At 42.3% G+C, this 26,023-nt stretch overlaps 1 protein-coding gene across 4 annotated transcripts in view; it reads right to left on the bottom strand.

Annotated features, from left to right (window-relative positions):
- The window catches only part of TIAM1 (TIAM Rac1 associated GEF 1), a 449,425-nt gene that overhangs the window by 120,188 nt on the left and 303,214 nt on the right, over positions 1 to 26,023 (bottom strand). For all 4 annotated transcript variants that reach the window (XM_017883884.1, XM_017883885.1, XM_017883883.1 and 1 more), the window contains 2 exons: positions 17,561 to 18,008; positions 11,077 to 11,249 (listed from right to left, as the gene is read on the bottom strand). In XM_017883884.1, coding sequence (XP_017739373.1) covers positions 11,077 to 11,249; positions 17,561 to 18,008 — 621 coding nt within the window. The remainder of the gene's footprint in view (positions 1 to 11,076; positions 11,250 to 17,560; positions 18,009 to 26,023) is intronic.

The following is a 26,023-nucleotide window of genomic DNA, read 5'->3' on the forward strand; positions in this document are numbered from 1 at the left end:
CCCAGCTATTTGAGAGGCTGAGGTGGGAGAACCTGGGAGGCTGAGGCTGCAATCAGCCATGATTATACCACTGCACTCCAGCCTGGGCAACAGAGTAAGACCCTGTCTCCAAAAAAAAAACCAAAGAAAAGAAATTGTGCTTGCTTCAGCAGCGTATACACTAAACAAGGATCAGAATACCAGTGATAAGGAAATGATGCTAAATGATTCAAAGAGAAAAAATAAATAAAACACACACATGCTAATCAGAAATGAGAACATTATCAGAAAATAATTAAACCAAGGGGAAATGATCTCCAAGCCAAAATTCCAAATTACTCAAATATTATGCAAGTAAAAGGTAGAATGAAGACATTTAAAAATATGCAGGATTTTATAGGAAGTTACTACAGGTTATTTTCATGAAAAAGAAGCAGCTGGTAATTCTAGGGAGGCTGTTGTACATGGGGCCCGTAGAGCAGCCATATGTGAGCAGGACAATGTGCCAGGGAGGGCAGGCTTCAAAGGAAAACATCACTGATGAAACAGCTAACATGCTGGAGATTTAGAAAATATCACTGCCACAAAACCAGGAAAATAAGCAATATGGGCCTTCCCCCCCACAAAAAAGAGGGCAGTTATTAACTACAGAAAAAAACAAACAAATAAGACATTGTTAGAGAAAAGAAATAAGATCACAGTACACTACTTGACTCTGCAGCCAATACTATTCATATAGTCATAACAATGTAATAACACTGACTAGTGCTTTAATCCTAAATGTTCATATACCTATATGGGAAGACGAGGAAAGAAGAATTTACAGCTAACACAGCTAAATGTTCATCTATCATAATAGAAAGTCAGTAGTACCTAAAATCCATTAGAAATAGCAGTATAAACATGTTAATGAGAAATGAGAGCAAATGCAAGAAAACAAAGAAACAAAAACATCAGCTAAAATAGTTTTGTATAGTTGCTTCTAGGGAATAAGCCTCATGAGGCGAAGAGGGCAAAAGGAGGAAAATAATTTCACTCTAAGCCTTTTAATGTTAGCTGAATTCTTTTAAACTATGATGATATTGATTTAGTACAAATTTAAACTAATGTAAAAAAAGGAAGAATACCATTAGTAACATAATTTGCATGATACATAACAGTATAGAAATTGTATAGGAAGATCCAGCTCAACCACAATTATACCTCTGCAGTGTGGGGAAACCTCTGAGGCACCCACAAGAAGGCATAAAATCCAACTGATTTCCAGCCTTGTATATTCATTTTGCACTTCAATATCCATATTCTCCATTAATAGTCTCCTTAGAGGTAGGCAAGTGGGGCCCCTGCCAGAGCTCTCCACCTCAGGAGGTCCCATAGTTGGGAGGGTTTTTCTTGAAATTTTCTAAGTCTCCCTCTGGCTCCTGGAAAGGGGAAGTTTCAGGAGGTTTCGCCCCTTCGGGGAGTTCTCTCACCCTGTACCAGCTATGCGGTCTCAAAAAGATGCCCAAAGCTCTTGAACTTGAGTCTGTGGCTAGTGAGTTGCACCCACCAGCCTGTGTGGTATTTCTTTCACCAGATTGCTTGAGTTTGGGCCACCAGAATGGTGCTGACAGTTGATCCAGGGTGAGCCAAATTCTTTATATAGATAAAGCCTCCATAAAAAAATATTTTCCTGGGGCTCCACATATCCTGGAGTTGGCCCTTCTCCACAACTAATCCATGCCAAAATCAAAGGTAAATATTTCTACAGTGGCTGGCTAGGAGCAGGGATATAATCTACAGTGTGGGGAAAACAGGACTTAACTACAGAGTAAGTCAACACAGAAACCAACAAAGAGAACGAAGACCTCGCACTCAGCTTGTCATATCAGTGGATAATGTGAAGTTAAGAGGAATATAAACACCAGGGAAGATCAAATAAGGATCCCAGAGGATTTCAACAGTTTATTAGAAGGATAAAAGCTACAAGGTTAACATATCAAAGAGGTACATTTACGTTCTGAGTTGGGTTTTTGAAAAAAAAAAATCTATTAAAATAAGATGGGGAAGGTCTTGTTGGGTAAGAATTGATTTTGAGGGTTTAAGATACCACGAGCTCAGTCTGGTCAACAGTTTGATGTGGCTTTTAATAAAAGGAATGGACTCTAGAGGAAACAAGGACAATAGGAACCTCACCGCAGGCTGCATGGGGCAGACCACATAGAGGCTCACACAGGATGCTGAGCTCCTGGGCATGCTTACAAGTAAGAACAGGGAGAATGGCTTGGAAACCTTATGCAGGGTAGCCCAAAGAGACGTGGCAGGAGGTAAATGAAAGCTGTTTTTAAGTATCTAAAAGGTGATGAGTGGGAGGAGGGAGGGATTGCCTTGGGGAGTTATACATGATATAAATGATGAATTGATGGGTGCTGACGAGTTGATGGGTGCAGCACACCAACATGGCATAAGTATACATATGTAACAAACCTGCACGTTATGCACATGTACCCTAGAACTTAAAGTATAATAAAAAAAAAAAAAAAGAAGAATATAAAAAAAAAAAACAAAAACAAAACAAAAAAAAAACCAAAAACAAAACAAAAAAAAGGTGATGAGTAAGGATAAGCAGAAGACTTACACAGGACTCTGGGGGTGAATACAGAAACAAAGAGAAATGGCAAGACTCACTAGAAAGAACATATTATCTCAACATGATGAAAAACTTTCTAGGACTTACGGCTGCCTAACAAAACCGATGGTTGAAAGCTGGGAGATCTCCAGGAATGGGAGATGCTGCCCAGAGAGTAGGCTCACCTGTTGGCCAGTGTCTTGCAGGGACCATATCCCCTTTGAGAGGGGCACTGGGTCAAGATGCCAAATCTCCACTAAAGTCTTTTCTACAAGTCCACTTGACACCTCCTTGTGAAAGATGATTTACAGCTTTTTCCCCAGCCTGGCTGCCCTTGTCCAGGGCATGCGGCCATGACCTTCCTCAAGTCTGACACACATAGCCAGACATGGCTTCCAAGGTAGTTCTCTAGACCGTGATGAAACTCAAGACCTTAGCCTTTTCACAGTGAAGCCACACTTAAATTTCTGTAAAGTTGCTTATTTAAGAGGAGCCCATGGAATGGTCTTTTTTTCTTTATTACTAAAATGGTAACTGTTAAGCGTTTGCTATCTATCAGACACCATCATCATCACACTTAATCTTCAACTCAACTTAATGGCATACGAGTCTCTTAATATGCATGTAATACCCTCACACAAGTGACTTTGTAAATGATGAGAAAACTTTCTATGGAAAGAAAGGCAATCAATTCCTAGAGATAACATTTTCTATACCCCTTTAGATATATAACAGCATATGATTTTCTACTCTATTATCTTTCTTATTTGCCTGCTAGCTAAGTTCCCAAGGCGTTTAACAGACAAATTAATAACTAATATTAGGATATATTACCATAAAGGTGGGTGAGCTTTTTGGAATTGTATGTGACATCCTAAGGTGATGAATGAATGAAGGCCCAATAGGAAGTTGTACTTTGTAGGTGGTAGGTACTGTCTCTGGCTTCAAGTTAAAGGAAAGAACTCAAATTAAAATAGTGCAGACAGCTTAGCACTTCTTCCATATACCCGGCTCCAACATTCCTGCTCATTCCCACCCTCCACCGACCTCACACACAAAAATTCCTTTCCTACTTTTGTTGGTAACATGAATCTCCTTTCCATGGGTGAGTCTGTGGGTATTTGAGTAACAGCGTCGAATCAGCAGCACACAGGCTCTGGAAGCTGTGTGCACTGAATTGAGCCCTGGGGCTGGAATAACCTACAAATTACTTCCATAATCATGGCTGATCGCCTGTGCTTTAGCTTCACCCCTACACACACAGGTTTCATTCTGATTTGGCTGCTCCAGAGTTACATGGATTTATAATAAGCAGAAGGCAGAGAATGTTTTCAAACATTCTCTTTGAAAGAGAGAATGTATGTGAAAAAACAAAGGTTTTCAAAAATAAGATCCTATGTTGTCACATACAAAAAAGTTTATTCCATGTGATCTATTGGGTATTCACATTCTACTAGCAATTTTATGGCCATGAAGGTCCTTTCAAAAGGAATTCACATCAGAAATGTGTAAGTGAAAAGAAAACCTTCTGGTTCCACTTGAGGGTTAAAACAAATTTTAAGGGAGCCTTTCTGAAATCCATCTGATAATCATCTAACCTGTGTAGTGAGGCAAGGCAGGACCAAAATTAGGTTTCACTTTAGAAACATTTCCAATGAGTAGCTTAATTCTAGGATTGAGAAAAAGCTAGTCCCTTTTTACTGTAGCCAGTGACTCTTACCCTTGTTCTTCTTAGGGTCAATCATGATAGGACAAATAGTATACTCAGACAATAAAAGGTTTGGAGAAACAGAGGCTTGGTTTGAGTTAAGTATGTGACTTTGGGTCCAATTACTAGCTTCTGTAAGCCTCGACTTCAACAAATGGGGTATACAACATGCATCAATGGGTTAAAATGTGGATACATAATCCAACTAACTACTGCTCTAAGAATTACATGTGACTCACATTAAGATGGTAGTATACAATAAGGGCTAAGTAAAACACAGCCACTGATCTCACAATAATGTTACTGTTGCTGTCAGATAGTTAGACATTCCCTCATTTGCAAGATTTCCAATTAACAAATAGAAACTCTGCCAGATGCAGAAAAACAATTTTTTTTTTTTTTTTTTTTTAAGATAGGATCTTGCTCTGTCACCCAGGCTGGAGTGCAATGGTGCAACCACGGCTCACTGCAGCCTTGACCTCCTTGGAGCAAGTGATCTTCCCACCTCAGCCTCTCAACTAGCTGGGACTACAGGTACATGCCATCATGTCCAGCTAATTTTTTTCATTTTTATTTTTTGGTAGAGACAGGGTCTTTCCATGTTGTCCAGGCTGGTCACAACCTCCTGGGCTCAGTGATCTGCCTGCCTTGGTCCCATAAAGTGCTGACATTACAGGCATGAGCCATCATGCCCAGCCAAAACAATTATTTATAACATATATACAAGAAAATTTTCATAACGCTATAGCATGTAGATTTAAAAAACAAGATACTCAAAGCATTACCCATTAAGAAAGGCTTGAGAAGTGACCATGGGTTATAATTAAATTTCACGGCAACAAATGGCACCCTTAAGAGAGTAAAAAGCAAGCCACAGAGTAGAAAAAGATACTTGCAATGAATATAATCAACACAGATGATATACAAAATATGCAAAGAGTTGCCATAAATCATTAACAAAGAAACTCTGATAAAAAAAAAATGGACAAGAAAGTAAAATAAGCACTTCACAAAAGATGATATTGAAATGGTCACTAAGTGCATGAATATGCACTCAATTTCACATTAATATCTTAAAAAGGATTTTTTAAAAATCTCAATATCAAGTTGGCAAAGATGAGGAATAACTACAATTCTCCTAGGCTGCTGATGAGAGTATAAATCACACTAATCATTTTGAAAACTGGCATATCCTGAATATGTGCCTAACCCATGACCCTCCATGCCACTCCTAGGTATATATGTTTGTCCAGCAGAAATGTGGACAAACATAATCTGAGAACAGGTACAAGAGTGCTCACAAAAACATTGCTTGTGATCCTTAACACCTGGGAACAACTCAGATGTACCTATGGAATGGTTGCTATATGTCCCAGTTGGCCTGGGACTGTCGCCACTTATACCTGGTATGCTGGCATATCTGTTAATAGTGTCTACTGTCTCAAGTGTCCTAGTGAATGCCATCAACATCAATGGGGGTTGGGGTGGGGTAGGAGGGTTAAGAACCTCCAAAGAGCCATTCCTTCACAAAAGCAACAAGAACAGTGGTAAAAAATGGTCAAAATCAACTTTTTCACAATTCCAGAAATTCATCTAAGTTCTGCAACAATCTGAGCTGCATTTATTAAAGACAAATGGCTGAACCTCAGTAAAAACAGCAAGTTTTGTGATATTTTAAATCGCTCTGTTTCCATCTTTGTCTCCTCATCTATACAATCACATGAAAACCAGCTGTGTAGCACCACAAGAGGGAACGATCTTCCTCAAGTCTGACACATGGAACTAAACATGGCATTCCAAGGTAGATCTCTGTATCTTTCCCAAAACACCTTTCTCAGAGAACCATCACTAAGCAACCTGTCTAACAGGTCCCAGAAAAACCTCTTCACAGAGCTGTTGCTATTTGACCTGACTCAGACCTCATTCATGCAAACACTCTTCACTCCAGGGGGTGCTTGTGAAAAACAATTAACGACAATTGTTTAACACTGCAGTCGCCTGAAGCAGTGATAACAGTCCAGCAAATGAGAAGTTGACCAAGAAACTTGAGGAAAAGCTGGGAATACAATTTCCACAAAAGGCTCTGAAAAGCTATGACACAGTCCTTGTAATCTGTAAGGTCACTGATACGGTTTGGCTGTGTCTCCACCCAAATCTCATCTTCAGTTGTAGCTCCCATAATTCCCACGTGTCGTGGAAGGGACCCAGTGGGAGGTAATTAAATCATGGGTGCAGGTCTTTCCATGCTGTTCTCGTGATAGTAAGTCTCATGAAATCTGATGGTTTTATAAAGGGAGTTCCCCTGCATACACTCTCTTGTCTGTTGCCATGTAAGAGGACTTTGCTCCTCCTTTGCCTTCTGCCATGATTGTGAGGCCTCCCCATCTATGTGGAACTGTGAGTCCATTAAGCCTCTTTTCCTTATAAATTACCCAGTCTCGGGTATGTCTTTATTAGCGGCATGAGAATGGACTAATACAGTCACAAATACGTATAAGGCTGTCCACAAGCCCAGATAGTCCCAAGAAGTTCCTAAGCTCACCGTATGACTTTACAGCTCAGTGAAAGCAGAGATGAAGGCTAAGGCAGAGAGGAAAGTTAGTTGCCTGAGCACTGATGATGTGCAGGAACTTGGAAACTTCTGTTCTTAGGAAAGACTAGGAAACTTACTGCTTCTGTACATTCAAGGAAATCTCTCTCTAATAATTAGCTGACTACTCAACTAGCTGAGCAGAGACTTCAGTGGACACACATGACAAAGCCTAAATATTTTACAGATTTCAGGAAAGTCACTGAACAAAGAAGCACTATCACCACCAATAATCAGCAACAATAGCAAATCCTGGAGGATGGGAGGTGGATCTGCTTTCAGAGTTGCCACATTTATATTATTTTAAACATACAATTTAAAACAAAAAAGTATGAGACATGCAAATAAACAGTAAACAACAATAAAGTATGGGCCAGGAATGGTGATTCATGCCTATCACCCAGTGGGTTGGGAGACCAAAATGGGAGGACTTCTTGAGGCCAGGAGTTTGAGACCAGTCTGGGCAACATAGCAAGATTCTGTCTTTAAAAAATATTTTTAAAAAATTTGCCAGGTATGGTGGTGCATCCCTGTAGTCCCAGCTACTTGAGAGACTGAGGTGGGAAGACTGATTGAGTCCAGGAGTTCAAGGTTACAGTGAGCTATGATTGTACCACTGTACTCCAGCCTGGGTAATAGAGCAATAGCCTATCTCTAAAACAATTAAATAAAGTATGGCCCATACACAGAAAAAGAAGTAGTCAATAGAAACTGTCTCAGAGAAGTCCCATGTTGAGTACTAGAGAAAGATTTCAAGCAACTATTTTGAACATATTCAAAGAACTAAAATAAACCATGTCTAACGAAATAAAGTATGAGACTAATATCACATTAAATAGAGAATATCAATAAAGAAATGTAATTTTTGTATGAAAGAATCAGGCCAGGCACAGTGGCTCATGCCTGTAATCCCAGCACTTTAGGAGGCTGAGTCGGGAAAATCACTTGAGGCCAGGGGTTTGAGACCACCCTGGGCAATAAAATGAGACCCCCATCTCTACCAAAAATAGAAAAAATGAGCTGAGTGTGGTGGTGCACGCCTGTAGCCCCAGCTATTCAGGAGACTGAGCTGGGAGGATTGCACAGCCCAGGAGGCTGAGGCTGCAGTGAGCTGTGATCAGTACACCACTTACCCTACAGCTCGGTGAAAGCAGAGATGAAGGCTAAGGCAGAGATGAAAGCCAGCTGCCTGAGCATTGATGATGTGCTTGAACTTGCAAACTTCGGTTCTTAGGAAAGACTAGGAAATTTATTGCTTCTGTACGTTGAAGGAAATCTCTCTAATAATTAGCTGACTACTCAACTAGCTGAGCAGAGACTTGGCAATTTATGAGACATGCAAATAAACAATAAACAACAATAAAGTGGGATGGGAGACCAAAATGGGAGGACTGCTTCTATTGACATTCTAGTAGTCAATAGAAACTGTCTCAGACAAGTCAGATCCAAAATCAGCACACCACTGCACTGCAGCCTGGGGGACAAAACAAGACTCTATCTCAAAATAAAAGAAAAGAAAGAAAAGAAAAAATGGCCAGGTACAGTGGCTCACACCTGTAATCCCAGCACTTTGGGAGGCCAAAGGCAGGCGATCACCTGAGTTTGGGAGTTTGAGGCCAGTCCTGACCAACACTGAGAAAACCGCACCTCTTACTAAAAAAAAAAAAAAAAAAAAAAAAAAAAAAAAAAACAAACAGCGCGGTTTGGGGCGCATGCCTGTAATCCCAGCTACTTGGGATGGCTGAGGCAGCAGAATTGCTGGAAACCTGGAGGCAGAGGTTGTGGTGAGCTGAGATTGTGCCATTGCACTCCAGTCTGGCAACCCAAAAGCAAAACTCTGTCTCAAAAAAAAATAAAAAAATATTATTAATATATATATATTTTTATATTACATAATTATATAATATACATTGTATATTATTATTATATAATATATAGTATATTATGTGCATTATTACATATGTAGTATATTATATAATATATAGTATATATTATATATACTATATATAATGTGTGTATATATATAAATAACCAGAAGAGCTCAACAACAGATTTGAGTTGGAAGAAAAAGGAACCAGTGAACTTATGACAGATCAAGTGAGATTAAGGAATAGAATGAAAAAAAAATGCACAGAGTCTCAGAGGCTTGTGGGACTTCATCAAGCATACTAATGTAAACAGAACATGAGTCACCAAAGGAGTGGAGCAAGATAAATGAGCAGGAAGATTATTTGAAGAAATAATAGCTAAAAACTTTCCAAATGTGATTTAAATACACAAACACATACACATAAATCTACAGATCCAAAAGACACTATCCCATAAATATATACACATTTTATTTTGTGGCCACTAGTACTCACAATTTTTAAAATTTAAAAAATATTAAAAGATACGTATCTGAAAGACAATAAATTCCAGGTAAAGTGAACTCAAAGAGAATAATACCTAGACACATAATACTCAAACTGTTTAAAGACAAAGTCATGATCTTCAAATCAGCAAGGGAGCCTCATAGGATAAACAGCTGATTTTTCTTCAAAAACCATGAAGGCCAGAAAGGACTGGGATGACATTTTCAGAGCACTGAAATAAGATGGTCAATTAAGAATTCTATATCCAGCAAAACTATCCTTCAAAAATGAAGGGGAAATTAAGTCATTCCCAGGTAAATAAAAGTGTCTTGGCTTGGATGATAAAAGACATAATCACTCAATTCAACTAGCAGGTTGCGTTTGTGAGTGGGGTGGGGTTGGGAGAGAGGCTTAGGTGCCTGAAACTTCTATTTCTTGTCCTAGTTGGTGGCTGCATAACTACTTTATGATAGCTCATTGAGCAGTACACTTATGTTGTGTACACTCTTCTTTCTGTGTTTTACATCACAGATTTTTAAAAAAGAAAACACAGATGCTTTGTCTTTACATAATCAAAATTAGCACTTTATATTTCTTACTTTAATTGTCCAAATAGAAATAGCTTCTGAAGCCAAAGCCAAAAACTTGGTGAAATAAATGATTTCCTTCCTCTATACCTTTGTTCCAGCCCCCTCCTTCCATGTTATATTCTTACTGTCTTTGTCACGCCATTTATACCTGTTCTTCCTTTAATAGTCATTGTTAGGCTTTACCATATTATAAAGATTTACTGTGTCTGTCCCCTCTGCTATATGTGAACACTTTTAAGAAGATGAACTGTCAGCTGGGCGTAGTGGCTCACACCTGTAATTGTAGCACTTTGGGAGGCCAAGGTGGGTGGATCACCTGAGATCAGAAGTTCGAGACCAGCCTGACCAATATGGTGAAACCCCATCTCTACTAAAAATACAAAAATTAGCCAGGCATGGCAGCAGGTGCCTATAATCCCAGCTACTCAGGAGGCTGAGACAGGAGAATTGCTTGAACCTGGGAGGCGGAGATTGCAGTGAGCTGAGATTGTGCCACTGCACTACAGCCTGGGTGAAAAAAAAAAAAAAGACGAACTGTCAAAATCTTCTTGGTGTGCTCAGTAGCACTATGCAGAGCACATAGGAAGCACAGAATAAAGATTTGAGAAATTAATTCTTCAATGGAATCAATAAAGAAAGCCTTCCTACATAACAACACAAAAAAGTTCTTGCTGAGTATAACTATCCAAACTCAAAAGATTCCATATCAAAGAAAATGTTAATCCTGAAGCAGTTAGCAAAGAAATATTTTTTTTAAAAGTTGAAATTCAAGGATGCTGAGTAGAAAGTTTTGATCAGATGAGGAAGAGAAACTGTTTAGGTGATGCCAGTCATTCCTGAGATGTCACTATTTTACTTTATGATTAATATTAGAAAAGAACATATTATAAATGAAAATTTTTGACAGCTCAAATCACGTCTAAAAGAAGAAATTCATGATCCTTTTCTTAAATGTAACAGAAATGGTACTGAGACCACACAAAGATATCCTTCAACTCATGACAGAGCAAGTTTCTCACATCCAACTCATAGCCCTCCTTAGCCTTCACTTGGAAAACCTCTGAATATACCTATTCTTGGAATTTAGTACAGATGTTTATTTTGTCATTCACCGTTTTTGTTTTTATAATGAGCAAAAGATTAATCTCACCGCAGTGGAGGGAGACTGGGTACCTAGGCAAGAAAAAGAAAAGAAGGTACCCAGTTCAGAGGTTTGAAATGCCCTGCAAAGGAAGTGCCCAACAAACCTGAAAAAGGAAAGCATCACCCAGGGAATTGCTGAGGCAGAAGACAAAGTCCTTCTTGGGGTGCTCAGGCACCGCCTGCACAATGCTGTTCTCCACCCAGACGGCGTGTTTGGGGATGCTGTTGTGGTCTATTCCAGACCTGCCATCGCTCTCGTAGAAAAATAGCGTGCATCCTGAGGAAACAGAACAGGGGTGTGCATGAGTATTTAGTGCTTGGGAAACAAAAGAACCCATAGTGGAACCTAACACGTGCACCCTGTCAGAGGCTGAAAATTAAAGCACATGGAGCCCAGGAAGTAAAGAGAATGGAGCCAGGCTTGGACTCAAGTCTTGGATGGGTCTAAAGAAGGACAAAGATCTTAAATTGTAGCTTCTCAGCCTGCCTGGGATTCCTTCCTGCATGCCCTCAAGTTCTCTCAAACCCTTCCTCTGGGTTTTAGATTGATTCATTACAGGTCTCTTCACAGACATAGGGTCTCGTGACTCGTCTGTCCCAAGGCGAGTACAAACATGGTCCTCCAGGCCAGAACTGTGCCTGGCACTGTGTGAGGACTGGAAGTCACTACCGTCCGACTGAAGCTTATTCAAATATGTTTCACATGATATGCAACCAGAAAAATCTAGAAACGGTATTTAGTTTCCAGATCATGCCCTTGGATAAAACAATATATAATACCAGCATTAAGTACGTTAAGGATAAGAAAAACAATGATACATTTTTGGTCTCACATCTTATCTATATTTTTTTTCTAGAAGCCAACCATGCCCTTGTTCCTACTGAAAGAGGAAATCCATGGCACACATACAAAGGCCTGGGAGAAGCCAGAGTCCTGGTCCATACATAATTGCACTGTGAAACTAACAAGATAGTAGCAACAGAATATTTCACAGACTTGTGGCAAGATGGCTTCCATAGATTCCCTCCATTATCACCTAAACTTGAGGCTCACTTTAATAGCAACTACTAGCTGAACACTTACTCTCAACTAACTGAAATCAATTTCAGGGGAAGCCAGGGTACAACTTTATGACTCTTCCTCAACCTCAACATAAGCTATCCATCCATTTTCACCATCTTCCTTACCACAACAAAGTGCCACACTTCCTGTGAACTGCACAACCCTTGCAAGTTCAATCTATTCAGCTACAATGGGAATCTGTAAAGCAAATTTGCTTATCTGCGATTAGTATTTGTAGAATGATGCAGATCAATGGAAAGGTCACACTGGTTCAAGGGCAACTTTTCCTAGCCTATAATATTTCACATTACCATAGAAGAGCTGTTGAACTCTACATCCTTTCACACAGATGAATGAAGCATACTGATATGCCCTGCCCACTCATTTCACATTTTTTCTCTTGGCACAGTCTGACCACGGGCTCTGCTTACAAGTCCTTATTGCACGGTGCTGCTGAGCATCATGATTTCATACTTGTGGTCCTTGTCTCCATAATTCAGGAGTCTCAAGTGTTCCTTCTACCCATTCAAATTACAGTTGCTTCTTTTTTCAAAGGTAAAGCCCTATACTAACACTTTTTTGAAAGATAAAGTTTTCTAGGCACTGTGGCTTATGCCTATAATCCCAGCACTTTGGGAGATCAAGGTGGAAGGATTACTTGAGCCCAGGAGTTCAACACCAGCCTGGGCAATACAGTGAGGTCTCATCTCTACTAAAAATAAAAAATAAAAAAAATTAGTCGGATATGCCTATGGTCCCAGCGACTCAGGTGGCTGAGCTGGGAGGATTATTTGAGCCCAGGAGGTTGAAGCTACAGTGAGCCATGATCATGCCACTGCACTCCAGCCTGGGCAACAGAGCAAGACCCTGTCACAAAAAAATTTAAATGAAAGATAAAGTTTTGGCCTGGCTAACACGGTGAAATCCCGTCTCTACTAAAAATACAAAAAAATTAGCTGGGTGTGGTGGCGGGCGCCTGTAGTCCCAGCTACTCGGGAGGCTGAGGCAGGAGAATGGCGTGAACCTGGGAGGCGGAGCTTGCAGTGAGCTGAGATCCGGCCACTGCACTCCAGCCTGGGCGACAGAGTGAGACTTCGTCTCCACAAAAAAAATAAAAAAGAAAGATAAAGTTTTATGTTGCTTATTGTTAAAAAATTTGAGTGGAGTTCTGCAGGGTTATTTCTATTTTTTATTACTATTTTTTTTTTTTTTAAAATATGGGGTCCCACTGTTACCCAGGCTGGGGTACAGTGGCACAGTCATAGCTCAATGCAGCCTTGAACTCCTGAGCTCAAGTGAACCTCCTATCTCAGTCTCCCAAGTAGCTGGAACTACAGGCATATACCACCATACCTGGCTAATTTGTATATATTTTTTTGTAAAGACAAAGTCTCACTATGTTACCCAGGCTGGTCTCAAATTCCTGGCCTCAAGTGATCTTCCTGCCTCAGCCTCCTGTAGTGCTAGGATTACAGGAGTGAGCCACCACACTAAGCTAATTTTTTTTAGTTTGGGTTTAAAAGTTGTATGGTGTAATTTAAATACATACCTGTAGAGTAGCCTGCCCCAACTCTATTTTTCTCAAATCCCAATGATTTTGATAATCTCAAGGCTTTTCAGGAACACTTGTATCAAAAAGCAGAATCATCTGTACCTCCTATTTCCATGCCTTAGGCTAGCACAGATTAGAGATACAAAGAAATAACAAAACTGGGAGGTGGAAACTGTTTTCCTCTAAATCAGAGGGTCTCATGATGGGCCAAACTTGGCAATGTCTGGTGACCTTTCTGGCTGTCACAACTTGGGGGAAGGTGCTATTGGTATCTAGTGGACACAACCTAAGGAAGCTGTTAAGCATCTACAATGCCCAGGATAGCCCACACAACAAAGAATTATCCAGAAAATGTCAACAGTGTCACTGTTGAGAAACCCTGCTCTAAATAGTTTTTGTGAACTAATTCAACACTAATGAAAAGTAGATTCCTAACATAAAAGGAGCAATACACCTTAGCATGGGTTAAGAACAGAGAAAGAAGTCTGTGGATAATGCATTAGGGGACACTCACAAATCCTAACATGTACATCTACTGAATGTTGTATGGTCCTATCAGGTAATTGTTTTTATAATTTTTCAACTTTGATTTAGAATCATCCACAACAAAGCACCACCAAAGGTGGCTAAAATCAGCTCTTACTCAACGATCAACTTGTTCCAATTTTAAGATGAACACGAAGCAGCAAATCTGAGAACCACATTCCCCCTGATGAAAGTCTGTTTACCTTCATCTTCCCTGGAACATAATCTGTACGTTCTTCCGTTGTCTATGGAAACACTCCAGAGACTAATTCCAAATGAAATCTTTTTTTAAAAAAATCAACTACTTTGCCTAATGGGAAAGAATCTTTGGGGGAAAAAAATCTCTATCCCACAGTTCCAATGTGTTCTGCTTTTTATTTCCCAATATTCAAGCATTGCTAAGAAAAAGTCAGCTGCAAGTCTTGCTTTCGAGCAGCAAGGACAAAGCCCTGAGGTTGTCAACAAATACTGGGAACCCATCAGGATGAAGCAAAGAACTCAGTGGCTCCATGTGCTGGGCCTGAATTCCAACAGGTTGTGTCACTCAGATCTGCGTCACCAAGAAAGTAAAGCCTCCCTTCCCTAAAGAGCCTGTGGGCTGTGCTCCTGGACATCCGCACCCTGACTTCCTGTATCATTTACTCTTGGAGGGAATGGCAGAAACAAAATAAACCCCTCTGATATGTCAAAAGTAAAAAAAGCCAACTAATCATTTTTATTTTACGCCACTGACATTGCTGCTCTCAACCGGAGAGTGAGAATCCCCTGGGAAGCTTGTTTAAATCACAAAGGCAAGGCCTGTTGCAGGCTGAATTGTGTCCTCCAAACATCCTAAATCCAGTTAGCTCAGAATATGATCGTATTTGGAAATACGGCCTTTAAAGAGGTAATTAAGATAATATGAGGTCACATGGGTAGGCCCTGATCCAATATAAATGGTGCCCTTATAAGAAGAAGGAATTTGAACACAGACAAGTAAAGGGAAGACCGTGTGAAGATACCGGAAGAAGACAGCCACCTCCAAGTCAAGGAGAGCAGTCTCAGAAGAAACCGACACTGCCAACACCTTGATCTTGGACTTCCAGCCTCCACGACTGTGAGACGATACATTTCTGTTATTTCCACGTCCAGGCTGTGGTGCTTTGCTATGGCAGCTCCAGCAAACTCATCTAGGGCCCACCTCCAAATCTTATGATTCAGCAGGTGTGGGGTACAACCCAGAAAGACCCTCAAGAGGCTGTGATGCAGGTGATCTTCAGATCAAGCTATTAAGAACTTGGCACTAATTAATAAAATGAACCCTAAGATGGGCTGCTAAGGATAAGAGGCTGCAGCGTCCAGTGGTGTGACCATCTAGGGGAGAAGCAGGAAGTGGAAGAAGAAGAAGCCTTTCCCCTCATCTCCTCTCACTCTCCCAGAGTAGAGCAGCTGGTGTGATCCAGGCCCCTCAGACATAAGCCTGTAGCACCTCCAAATTAAGACAAGACAGGTCACACATGAGAAAGAACACTGCAGTTCTTCTCCAAAATGCTTCCACCACGATGCACATCTATGTCTCATATGCAAGACCACTACAGCAAAAAATCATCAAAAGATAATGTTCTAGGAGGCCAGCAACCAATGCACCTGTAAACCCAAGGCCAAAGCAGGAGGATTGCTTGAGGCCAAAAGTTGGAGATCAGCCTGGGCAACACAGCAAGACCCTGTCTCAACAAAAAATAAAAACATTAGCCAGGCATGGTGGCACATGCCTGTAATCCCAACTACTTGGAAGGCTGAAGCAGGAGGATCACTTGAGCCCAGGAGTGATCCTTGGCTGCAGTGAGCTGTAACTGTGCCACTGCATTCCAGCCTGGAAGACAGAGTGAGACCCTGTCTCAAAAAGAATAAAAGGAAAAGATAATGCTCTAGGAATAGCTGAGCATCAAAACTTCAGAAGGAGCCGGGGCCTCTGAGTGACTTCACAGAAAAGAGTTACCACACAAGCCTTCGATCGTCTATTTCTGATAGGTGGGAGGGAAATAAAGTACTGTCTTACTTACGGCATTGGGAATGGCAGGGCGGGTCTCTGGCACATGCAGCAAAACCTATATCCTAACCAAAACCCTCCCTTCCTATGTCATCAGCCATCCGAGCAACAGCTGGCACCAAGAGTAATGGGGCCAACCCAAGTCCTACTCGTGCAAGGGTTGATCTGCACCTACATAGGCATTTGTGTTCACCTCACTAAGCAGAGCTCTAGGCTGCTCCACGTCTCTAGGATTGCATGTTCCCAAACCAACCACAGTCTGTGAAATCCAATATCAAATGGTCTAGTTTGATACTGGTAAGCCCAGGCTTCTTCCTCTTGCACCTTTCCATCAATCCTGTTGACATAGCTAAACTAGTCTGCCACGTATTAACACTGTTTTAAGTCTAGCTTGGGATGAAAACTCTGTGTTTGAGAAGTGTTTTTCTTTTTAAAATATAGAGCTCACAAATATATTACATTTTCTATGCTACCAGGACTTATGCAGATACGTGCAACAATACGTACATGTAATTCATGAAAATGTGCAAAATGACAACAAACACAAGCATGGTTATATAAACAGAAAATAAAGTGATCTAACATACATGTCTGTATCTATAGATACACAGTAAAAAACACAAAGTTTGACTATTAAATAGTGACTTTTTCATAAATATGATGGTCTATACATTCCATTAATGTCAGGTTGAATCCTATGAAATTAACGTCATTCTACCAATTCTTTACCTTTAAAAACGGCAATTTCATAGAATTCAAGCTAATAAATTTCCCTCCAAAATAGTCACTTTGAAAGACGCAAAGCTAAATGATTCCAAAAAGATTTGGGTTTTTTTGGAACTCATCCTTTGAAACTGTCATCAAACCAGTTGCATATATGCCAAAACTAGACATGAGATGCTCCTCTAGCATAACTGTGAAAAAAGAAAATAAAACATCATTTGCAGGGGTGGGGATGGGAGAGTTACTACTCAGAGGGCATAAAGTTTCACTTAAGTCACATGAATAAGTTCTAGCTTATTTGTTTGTTTGTTTGTTTGTTTATTTATTATGAGCTGGTGTCTTGCTATGTTGCCCAGGCTGGCCTTGAACTCCTGGGCTCAAGTGAACATCCTGCCTCAGCCTCCCAAAGTGCTGGGATTACAGGCGTGAGCCACTATGCCCAGCCCCGATGACTAGGTTCTAGAAATCTGCCTTACAACATTGCACTTGTAGTCCATAATACCATATTGCACATTTTAAAATGTGTTAAGAGGGTAGATTTCATGCGAAATGCTCTTACCATGATAAATTTTTAAAATTAGTATGACTTTCAAATTCTATATAACAACAATAAACCCACCCATCCCGTGAGTATGTGCACAACGGAGCACATCTATTAGTGCATTTGGCACACAGCCAGGGCCGTCCCGCTCTCACCTTTCAGGGACACCCAGTAGTGCTTCCACTTCCTCCGGGTGGCTGACTCCACCTTCTTGTTCTTCTTGTGCACCAGGAAGTTCTTGACGGCCAGGGCGCCGGCCTTGCGCACCGTGCCCTGCGCGGCAGTCAGCAGGATGTCCGACTGGCCCGGGGAGCTCAGGGTGCCGCTGCTCTGCTCATCGCTGTGCGCTGAGCCGGCCTCCTCCAGGCTCTCGCTGTTGGTGGTGCTCATCTCCAGCTCCCGCCGGAAGTTCTCGTACACCCCCTGACGAGCCGCATCCCCGGTGGAGCTGCTGCCGCTGTCGCTGCCCACAAAGGCCCGGCCTGTGGTGGGCGAGTAGCTGGAGTTGGTGGCATTGGATCGCCTGGACAGGAGGTCCGTGTCGGTGGTGGCCCCTTCAATCCCACTGTCTGCAAACTCACTGCCCTCGCCTGCATTAATATCCTTGGGAGCAGAAAGGGAGAGCAAAGAAGACAAGCGTCACGTAGAGAAGGAACCCGGGAGCTCCTGTGGGTCCAGCCAGGGCTCTGTAGCACCGGGAGACGCATAAGGCACGGCCACTCCCGACGGCTCTTGGACCAGGTCCTGCTCAACCCTGGACCCGCAAAGACCCAGCCGAGCTGCTCAGGAAACCTTCAGCCACCCTCCATGAGAGCAAACGATTTGGAATGTTCAAGAAATATAAAAGAAATAAGGAACACTTCAAAGAGCTTATTTCTCTAAGATAATTAACGAATTGGCAAATTCGCGATTGAGATTCTACAGCTGCCATGCTGAGAACCCAGCACCCTCAGCCTCATCAGCTTGCCCTCAACTCCAGGAAATTCTGCAGGCAGATGAGTTAGTTGTTCCAGACGTAGGGAGTGACCATGAATAACTAGGTCTTTTAGCTGATATCTTTAAAATAAATAAATAAAAGGCCTGCTTAGGAGTCTCTCTTATAATGGGGTGACTGAAAAGATAGCTAGGGCAGCGCCTCACCCACTCACCTGGCACAGCCCCATGTTCCAGGAGCAGGCAAGAATCCTCATCCTCTAATCAGCTTGGCTTCTTGAAAACAAGCAGCCTCTCACTCTGCATTGTGCTGAATAAGTCTGTAGGGCCCACAGCTCCATCGAGCTCTCCAATTACCTTGCCCTTTCAAAGCTGGGATGCTAGGAGCCTTGGACAGGCTACTTGCTGCCCCAGGGCCATGTGACAGCTCGGGGCAACTGCCAAGATACTGGGGGTATCAATTCCCAGTTTAAAAACATTGGAAACTTCCAAAACTGCTTGTGCTCTGAAGTTGAACATTTCCGAGACAGATAGGTCTGTTCTTAAATCAGTATCTTAATCGCTCTAAAGTGCTACAGGCATTTCCAATAAACAATAATTAAATTATAGTAGTCATCAAGGAAGGATACTGACTGCAATATTGGACAGAATAGCTCAACAGTCTTATGCGTAAGAAAGGAGCCGGATTGTTCTCCAAGGAAGAGAATGGGAGCCTGAGTCTAATATAGAAGATGCCAAAGTAATACACGGTTTGGTGGTTTCACCAATTTGGGGGCCTTTAGTCTCACAAATGGCTAATTCTGGCTCAAACATGTAAAAACTAACCAGATATTCTGAATTACAATACAGATGAATGCTCTGGGCTCCTATCTTTGCTGAGAGGCAACGGGGGTAGTAGGAGCCATGCCACAAACTAATACTGGCCTACACAAGGCCCCAGACAGACACTGTGCCTGTATCTCCACGAACCTCACTTAGTTCTAAGAATTGTTCAAAGTTCACTTTCATCATGAAGAAATATTCAGTGAGCAACTAAAAAAGGTGAATAGCAAGACATGGAAAAAAGAGGGTGGTGGGAGTAGAATGGCAGCAGGAGATTGCTGGGTGAGCTTCTAGGGATCAACTCCATTATAAATGGAGCTTAGACCCCTGGGAGTTAGAGGGACTTAAGGGAAAGAAAGAAACCATGAATGTAGCTCAGATGCAGACCCCTGTAACTGCTGGTTCCCACAGCTTTGCTATCTGTTATCCTGCTTATTAACATCCACGGGTGGTCATGAAAGACCTAGAGCCAATTGGTAAAAATCCTCTACACAAACAGGAAAACACTGTCATCAACCCACATTTCTCCCTGGCAGGGACACTGACCATATGCTTCCTTCTTGATATAAGACAAAAAGAAAATTTGACAATTGTTGATTATTCAGGATAACCACTGAGTTACAGAAGATAAGTCCGTGAATTTTCCAAACTTTTGGATTCATTTTCATGTCTCAGTCCTTCTGGGAAGAAGGTTTGGTATGCATGAAAAAAATCAGCTATTAAGTTCTCTCCTCTAAAATGCAAAGAGGCGAAATGCTTCTCTACAAGACAGGGAAATTTAGCTACACAGGTAACATCACTATTCCATAAGCGAGACTTTGGTACAAAGGAGAGATGATCCCAGGCATCTTGTAATTCCCAGAGCTCCAGAAGAGGAAGGGACTTGGCAAAGTCATCTCATTGATTAACAGCCTGCGGCTCAGAAAATCACAAGTCTGGCTGGTGGCAGATGGGAGGTTGAAACCTATCCTTCCAAGTACACTTTCCACTATTATATGGTGACCTCATGGCTCAGCTGGAGGTAGCACCTGACCAGATTCTGTCTAAATATTCAATCCCAGCAGGGCATGGTGGCTCATGCCTATAATCCCAGCACTTTGGGAGGCTGAAGCAGGTGGATCACCTGAGGTCAGGAGTTCGAGACCAGCCTAGGCAACAAGGTGAAACCCTGTCTCTAATAAAACTATAAAAAATCAGCCAGACATGGTGGCATGCACCTGTAGTCCCAGCTACTAGGGAGGTTGAGGCAGGCGGGAGGATCGCTTGAGTCCAGGAGGCGGAGGTTGCAGTGAGCCAAGACTGCACCATTGCACCCCAGCCTGGGCAACAGAGCGAGACCCTGTCTCAAAACAAAAAAAAACAAAACAAAACAAAACAAACAAAACAAACCAACCAATCCCATGCCTTCCCCCTTTTCTTACCAACAATGGCTCTTCTAGCTTTTTTCAGCAAAAGCTGAGTGACTGTTTATCCAGTTGCCTTGACCTGCCTGGCAAAAACCTAAAACCTGCAAGTGGAAGAAAGTGGAAGGAGGAGATGAAGAGAGGATAAGGAAAAGAGAGGCAGAGACCTGAAAGACAACTCTCAAGAGCATGTCTTGTAAGATTCCACTATATTCCCAACACCATCCATCCCTTTACAGAAGGTCTTCACTTCTGCCTCTATTTAAACTAAGAGTAAGGCCTCAATGGACACTCACCTCTGTATAAGACCTGAACATCTGCTCATGCCAACTGACACTGTAGCTTTGCCATGGCCCAGACTATGTGTGTTCAACTCGGGGACAACCACTAAACTAATGAAGGAAGTGATTACTCCAGGTAAAAGACCTGCGGGCCCCAGCTGAGCTTGGATGCTTTGGAAGCACACAGCTCTGTATCATCACCTGGGAATGCTCTTGTCATCTGTGATCCAAGACAACTCCACCTTGAATCCTTACGTGGTTATTCAGGCTCAGTGGTACACATGCTCCCACTGATATGTGACCCAGCCCATTGAGAAACGGATGCAGGTTGCCCAGCCCCAGCCCTTATTTAGTCATGAAGCTTGGGATGTCCCAAATTCCCAGAAGTCCATTCTCCAGCGTTGCCGGAAATAGCGATGACCCAGCCAGAGGTGCTACTCAACACCGTTCTTTCTTTCCTTCATTGTGTTGCAAATTCACTTAGTGGTCATCTTTCAGGGGAGCTCCTCCTACTACCCACCTGAGAATCCTGATCCTTCCCCTACCCAGAAGCACCTGGAAACCTCCGCAGTCTTCCCAGGAGCGAGAAATACCGAAGACTGACACCACAAAATAGTCCCAGGGGCGCTTCAGCAGTTTTTGTAGCAACTGCAAGATAGGTTCCCTCTTAGAGTCAAATACTAAATTTTAATCAAAAAAGGCAGAGGAAATCAAGGGAAATGGTAAGATCCTGGCTAGACAGAGAAATCATTCTAAACATGGTTCATGATCTAGCCGAGATTTCCAGAAAACAGCTCAAAATAAACTCTCCATGTTAGAAGCACTCCGTTGAAGAGATTTCCGATCACGAACAACATTCACGGGGCAGAGAGGCTCTTCAATCCTGTACTCCCAGGACAAATTCTCTGAAGCCAGATTTTCAGGGCACTCACCAGTTTCCAGTCTACTGGCAGCTTCCCCAAAATGAATGTATGCACAAGTGGCCAGCTGTAGCCTAATACATACAACAGCTGTGGGCAAGAGTTTTCTTAGCATTTGAGCTGGGCAACAAATGCTTAAATGAGCTCCCACACTAAAATGAGGGAGGCAAGAGGCAAATTCAAAGCCTGTTTTCACCGCCTTAAAAACTGGAGGGTCACGCAGCATGAATGTAGACTAATGACACATTGTGGTAAGGCTCCAGTTGTTTTGACAGGAGACTTCAAATACTACGAAAGGGAGAGGTTTTCTGAGCTAATGATGTGCGAACACAATTTTGAAAATGCAATTAGCCAGAAAGTGCAAAGGCTCTGGGACAATTCCAGGACGAGTAGAATCAATTGGCCACTTGTAGTTAAGTTATAAGTCGAATGCAATTAGATACTGTTTCCTTTGTCACTTTAATTTCCCTGATAGATCCAGCTTTGCTTGAATATACCTGTGTTAAGATGCTAAATATAATGCAGAATTCACTGAATTCCAGGGGATAAAGAAATGTGGACCTGCAGAAATCCTGAATTAGAACTGTTTCTGGCTTGTTAAATTCTAACATGTCCTTCCTCTGATTTATCATCTTCTTCCTAACCCCAAAATGTTAAGTACCCCTCACTAGACACACACACACACACACACACACACGAATATCATCTTTGGTTCTCAGTATCATCTCCTTGGTATTCTCAGTACACTCTCCTTTGATAATCTCAGTACAGCAAGTATCAATTCTAGGTAAATGACTCTGAACCAATCTGTGCCTCAATTTCTTGGTATGTATAATGGGGAGAGCAACACATCTACTTTGTAAGACACTGTGAGATTGAGTTACCCAGGAAAAGTGTCTTGAACTGAGCCCAGCACATAGTACCTGCTCAAAAATGTTAACTATAATTATGGTCATCTCCACCTTCAGCCCTACTTACATCTCAGCCCAAGAAGAGAAGGCATTGCCTGAACTCAGTTGCTAACTTCCTGCACCAACATGGAAGAAAGGTCTCTGAGAAACCTGGGGAAAACACAGGCATACCAAGGCTGGTGCTAGCCTAATACTAATTAGGCTTGTTCATTGTTTTCACAGTCACAAAACAGCACACTAAAGTAGGAAAATGGTGACGTTCTCCACATCGTAAATTAGTAACTATTGGTCACTATTATGAATTACTAATAATTGCCATCCTTGATTTGCCAGCATAGGAAATCAACTCTATTTTCCCTCCGCTTCCTTTCCTTAGGGCAAAATCTCTATGCCCTTCTTTTTATGTTTCCAACACCCATTCCTTTTCTTCTAATGATTTCCAATGGGAGTGACTCACAATTTCAGCTACAAGCATTGGAACCAAAATTCTTACTGTTACCAAAAAGGGATTCCAAAGTAAGTTGGCAAAAGTTTGATATGTTCCTTCAGGTAACTCCTGATTGGAGATGCTTTGTGTCTAAGTTAAACGAATCATCACCTCTCCTTTCATCTGCTTTTCTATGTATGTGCTTATACCTTACGGTCATCCCTCCCCTCCCTCCTCACTATCCATAATATATCAGAGACTTAGTTTCTTCTCTTCCCCTCTGAGTGCCACATCACTGGTTGAGCAATAAGCTCTCTTTTCTAAACCATCTTCCTTCCATCAAATCCATCCGGCACACCACTGCCAGGTAAATGTTCCAGGAGCAATGCGGAGGACTCCTCAGACTGCTGTTCCAGACCCTCCCCCAGTGTCCGGCTTTAGCACTTGAGCTTCGGATGTCCCGGCCCACCAGTGAAACTGAAGAACTCATTCCAGGGCATACTCCCAACCTTTCTCGCTCCCAAAAATACTCACGTCCCCCCTTTTACTACAACCAGAAGCCTTCTCTGTGCTTCCTCCAACTGCCATGCCAACCTCTCCACAGCATCTCCTCTCCCACCCCCATCCTACCCCAGCCACACTGAGCTCCTCATTCTTGCTGAAATGTGCCACGCATCCTCCCATATTGCAACTCAGGAGCCAGTTCCCTCCTCCCCTCCTCTCCAAGTCCCTATCCAGGTCTGCCCTCTCAAGAGTGCCCACCCTGACCACCCTGTCAGGAATTGCCCCCGGCATCCCCCACACTCCATCTTCCTCAACACGCCCTGTCTTTCTTCCACAGCACATTGCTTACTTATTATGCTAACTGTTTTCTGCCACACACACCCACTTCACCCCAACAAGCTCCACGAGCTCATGGATCGTTCCTCGTTGATGCATCCCAAGTGCCAAGAATAGAGCCTGGCATGGGGAAGGCACTTCAAAAATAATTGCTGAATGAACTCACTGCTGCTCATTTTCCACCACAATCTCAAAACAAGGAAAACAGTTTCTCATAGAATGTACTGCAGTTGGAGTTAAAGGTTTTGTCATTTCTCAACTCAGCTCATGCTCAACTAAAGTTGAGGTGACAAATGAGTCCTAGCTATAAAGCTTACATTTGTAGGCTTCAAGCAACCCAGATGGATTATGTCTTGTGTGGATGCAATTGGAGTTCACTTAAATTTTTGTTAACTCTTTTAAAAAACTGAGAAAGTAAGAGAGATATATTAGGCCGGGTGTGGTGGCTCATCCCTTTGGGGGCCGGCACTTTGGGAGGCCGAGGCGGGCAGATCATGAGGTCAAGAGATCTACACCATCCTGGCCAACATGGTGAAACCCTATCTCTACTAAAAATACAAATATTAGCTGGGTGTGGTGGCAGGTGCCTGTAGTCCCAGCTACTCCGGAAGCTGAGGCAGAAGAATTGCTTGAACCGGGGAGGCAGAGGTTGCAGTGAGCTGAGATTGTGCCACTGCACTCCAGCCTGGTGACAGAGCAAGACTCCATCTCAAAAACAAAAAAAGAAAGATATATTGAACTATCTTATGGCCCAAGCTAGATGCTCGGTCAACTGGTGGTCCAAAGCCAACTGGGCCCAAATGACAATGTGACAGGCCAGTCAGGTGGGTTTCCTAAGTTCTCCACTGGGACCTACAGAGACCCTGTGAGGCCTTTAGGGCAGGATGGCTTCATGGCCACATCCAACAGTCGTACATTTACAGTTATGCTGTAAGAAAAACAATGATTACACATTGTTATGACCCAATTTGAGTTAAGGGGCACAACTTTCCTCTATTCTTATACTAAGAATGTGATCTTTTTTTTTCTTTTTTCTTTTTTCTTTTTTGAGACAGGGTCTCATTCTGTCATGCAGGCTGGTGGAATATAGTGACATGATCATAGCTTGCTGCAGCCTTGACCTCCGAGGCTGAAGCAATCCTCTCACCTCAGCCTATTACGAAGCTGAGACTACAGGCACACACCACCACACCTGGCTAATTTTTTTGAAATTTGGTAGATACAAAGTCTCACTATATTGCCCGGGCTGGTCTTGAACTCCTGAGCTCAAGTGATCCTCCCACCTTGGCCTCCCAAAATGCCAGGATTATAGACATGAGCCACTGTGCCAGACCTAAGAATGTGATCCTCAAAAGCTGAACTAGTGGGCATAGTGGTCCATGCCTGTAGTCCCAGCCACCCAAGAGGCTGAGGCAGGAGAATCATTTGAGCCCAGTTCAAGGCTGCAACGCACTATGATGATACCTGTAAACAGTCACTGCACTCCAGCCTGGGAAACACAGCGAGACCTGTCTCAAAAAATCATCATCATCATCATCATAATCCTGAATGTTCCCAACCTGTATTAGCATAAATGACCAGCTCTCAAAGTATGGACTATGGCTCCCTAAAATACGTCCAGGGAATCCGTGAGGCTCTTCCTTTTCCAACTACCCTGTGCAAGGCCAGGTTCTGCTCACAGGGTCCAACCAAACAGCATATTGCAACAGAGTGAATGCAAAAGTAGGTATGAGATGCTAGTGTCTTCTGTTAAGCTGTAAGTCATAGAGATCTGCAAAGATGGAAAACAATGCTTCTGTCCCACATCTTTTATTTTACACAATAAAACATTGTATTCTTTTAGAGATAGGGGTCTCATTCTGTCACCCAGGCTGGAGTGCAGTGGTGTGACCTAGCTCATGAAAGCCTCAAATTCCTGGGTGAAAGCCATCTTTCCACCTCAGCCTCGCAAGTAGCCGGGACAACAGGTACTCACCATGCCCAGCTAATTTTTCCTTTATCTTTTTTTAGAGGCGAGGTCTCACTATGTTTCCTAGACTGGTCAAAATATATATTTTTTATATAAATATATATTTATACAA

The sequence above is a fragment of the Rhinopithecus bieti genome, unplaced genomic scaffold (assembly GCF_001698545.2).
Source record: "Rhinopithecus bieti isolate Rb0 unplaced genomic scaffold, ASM169854v2 scaffold_13207, whole genome shotgun sequence".
Lineage (NCBI taxonomy): Eukaryota > Metazoa > Chordata > Mammalia > Primates > Cercopithecidae > Rhinopithecus > Rhinopithecus bieti.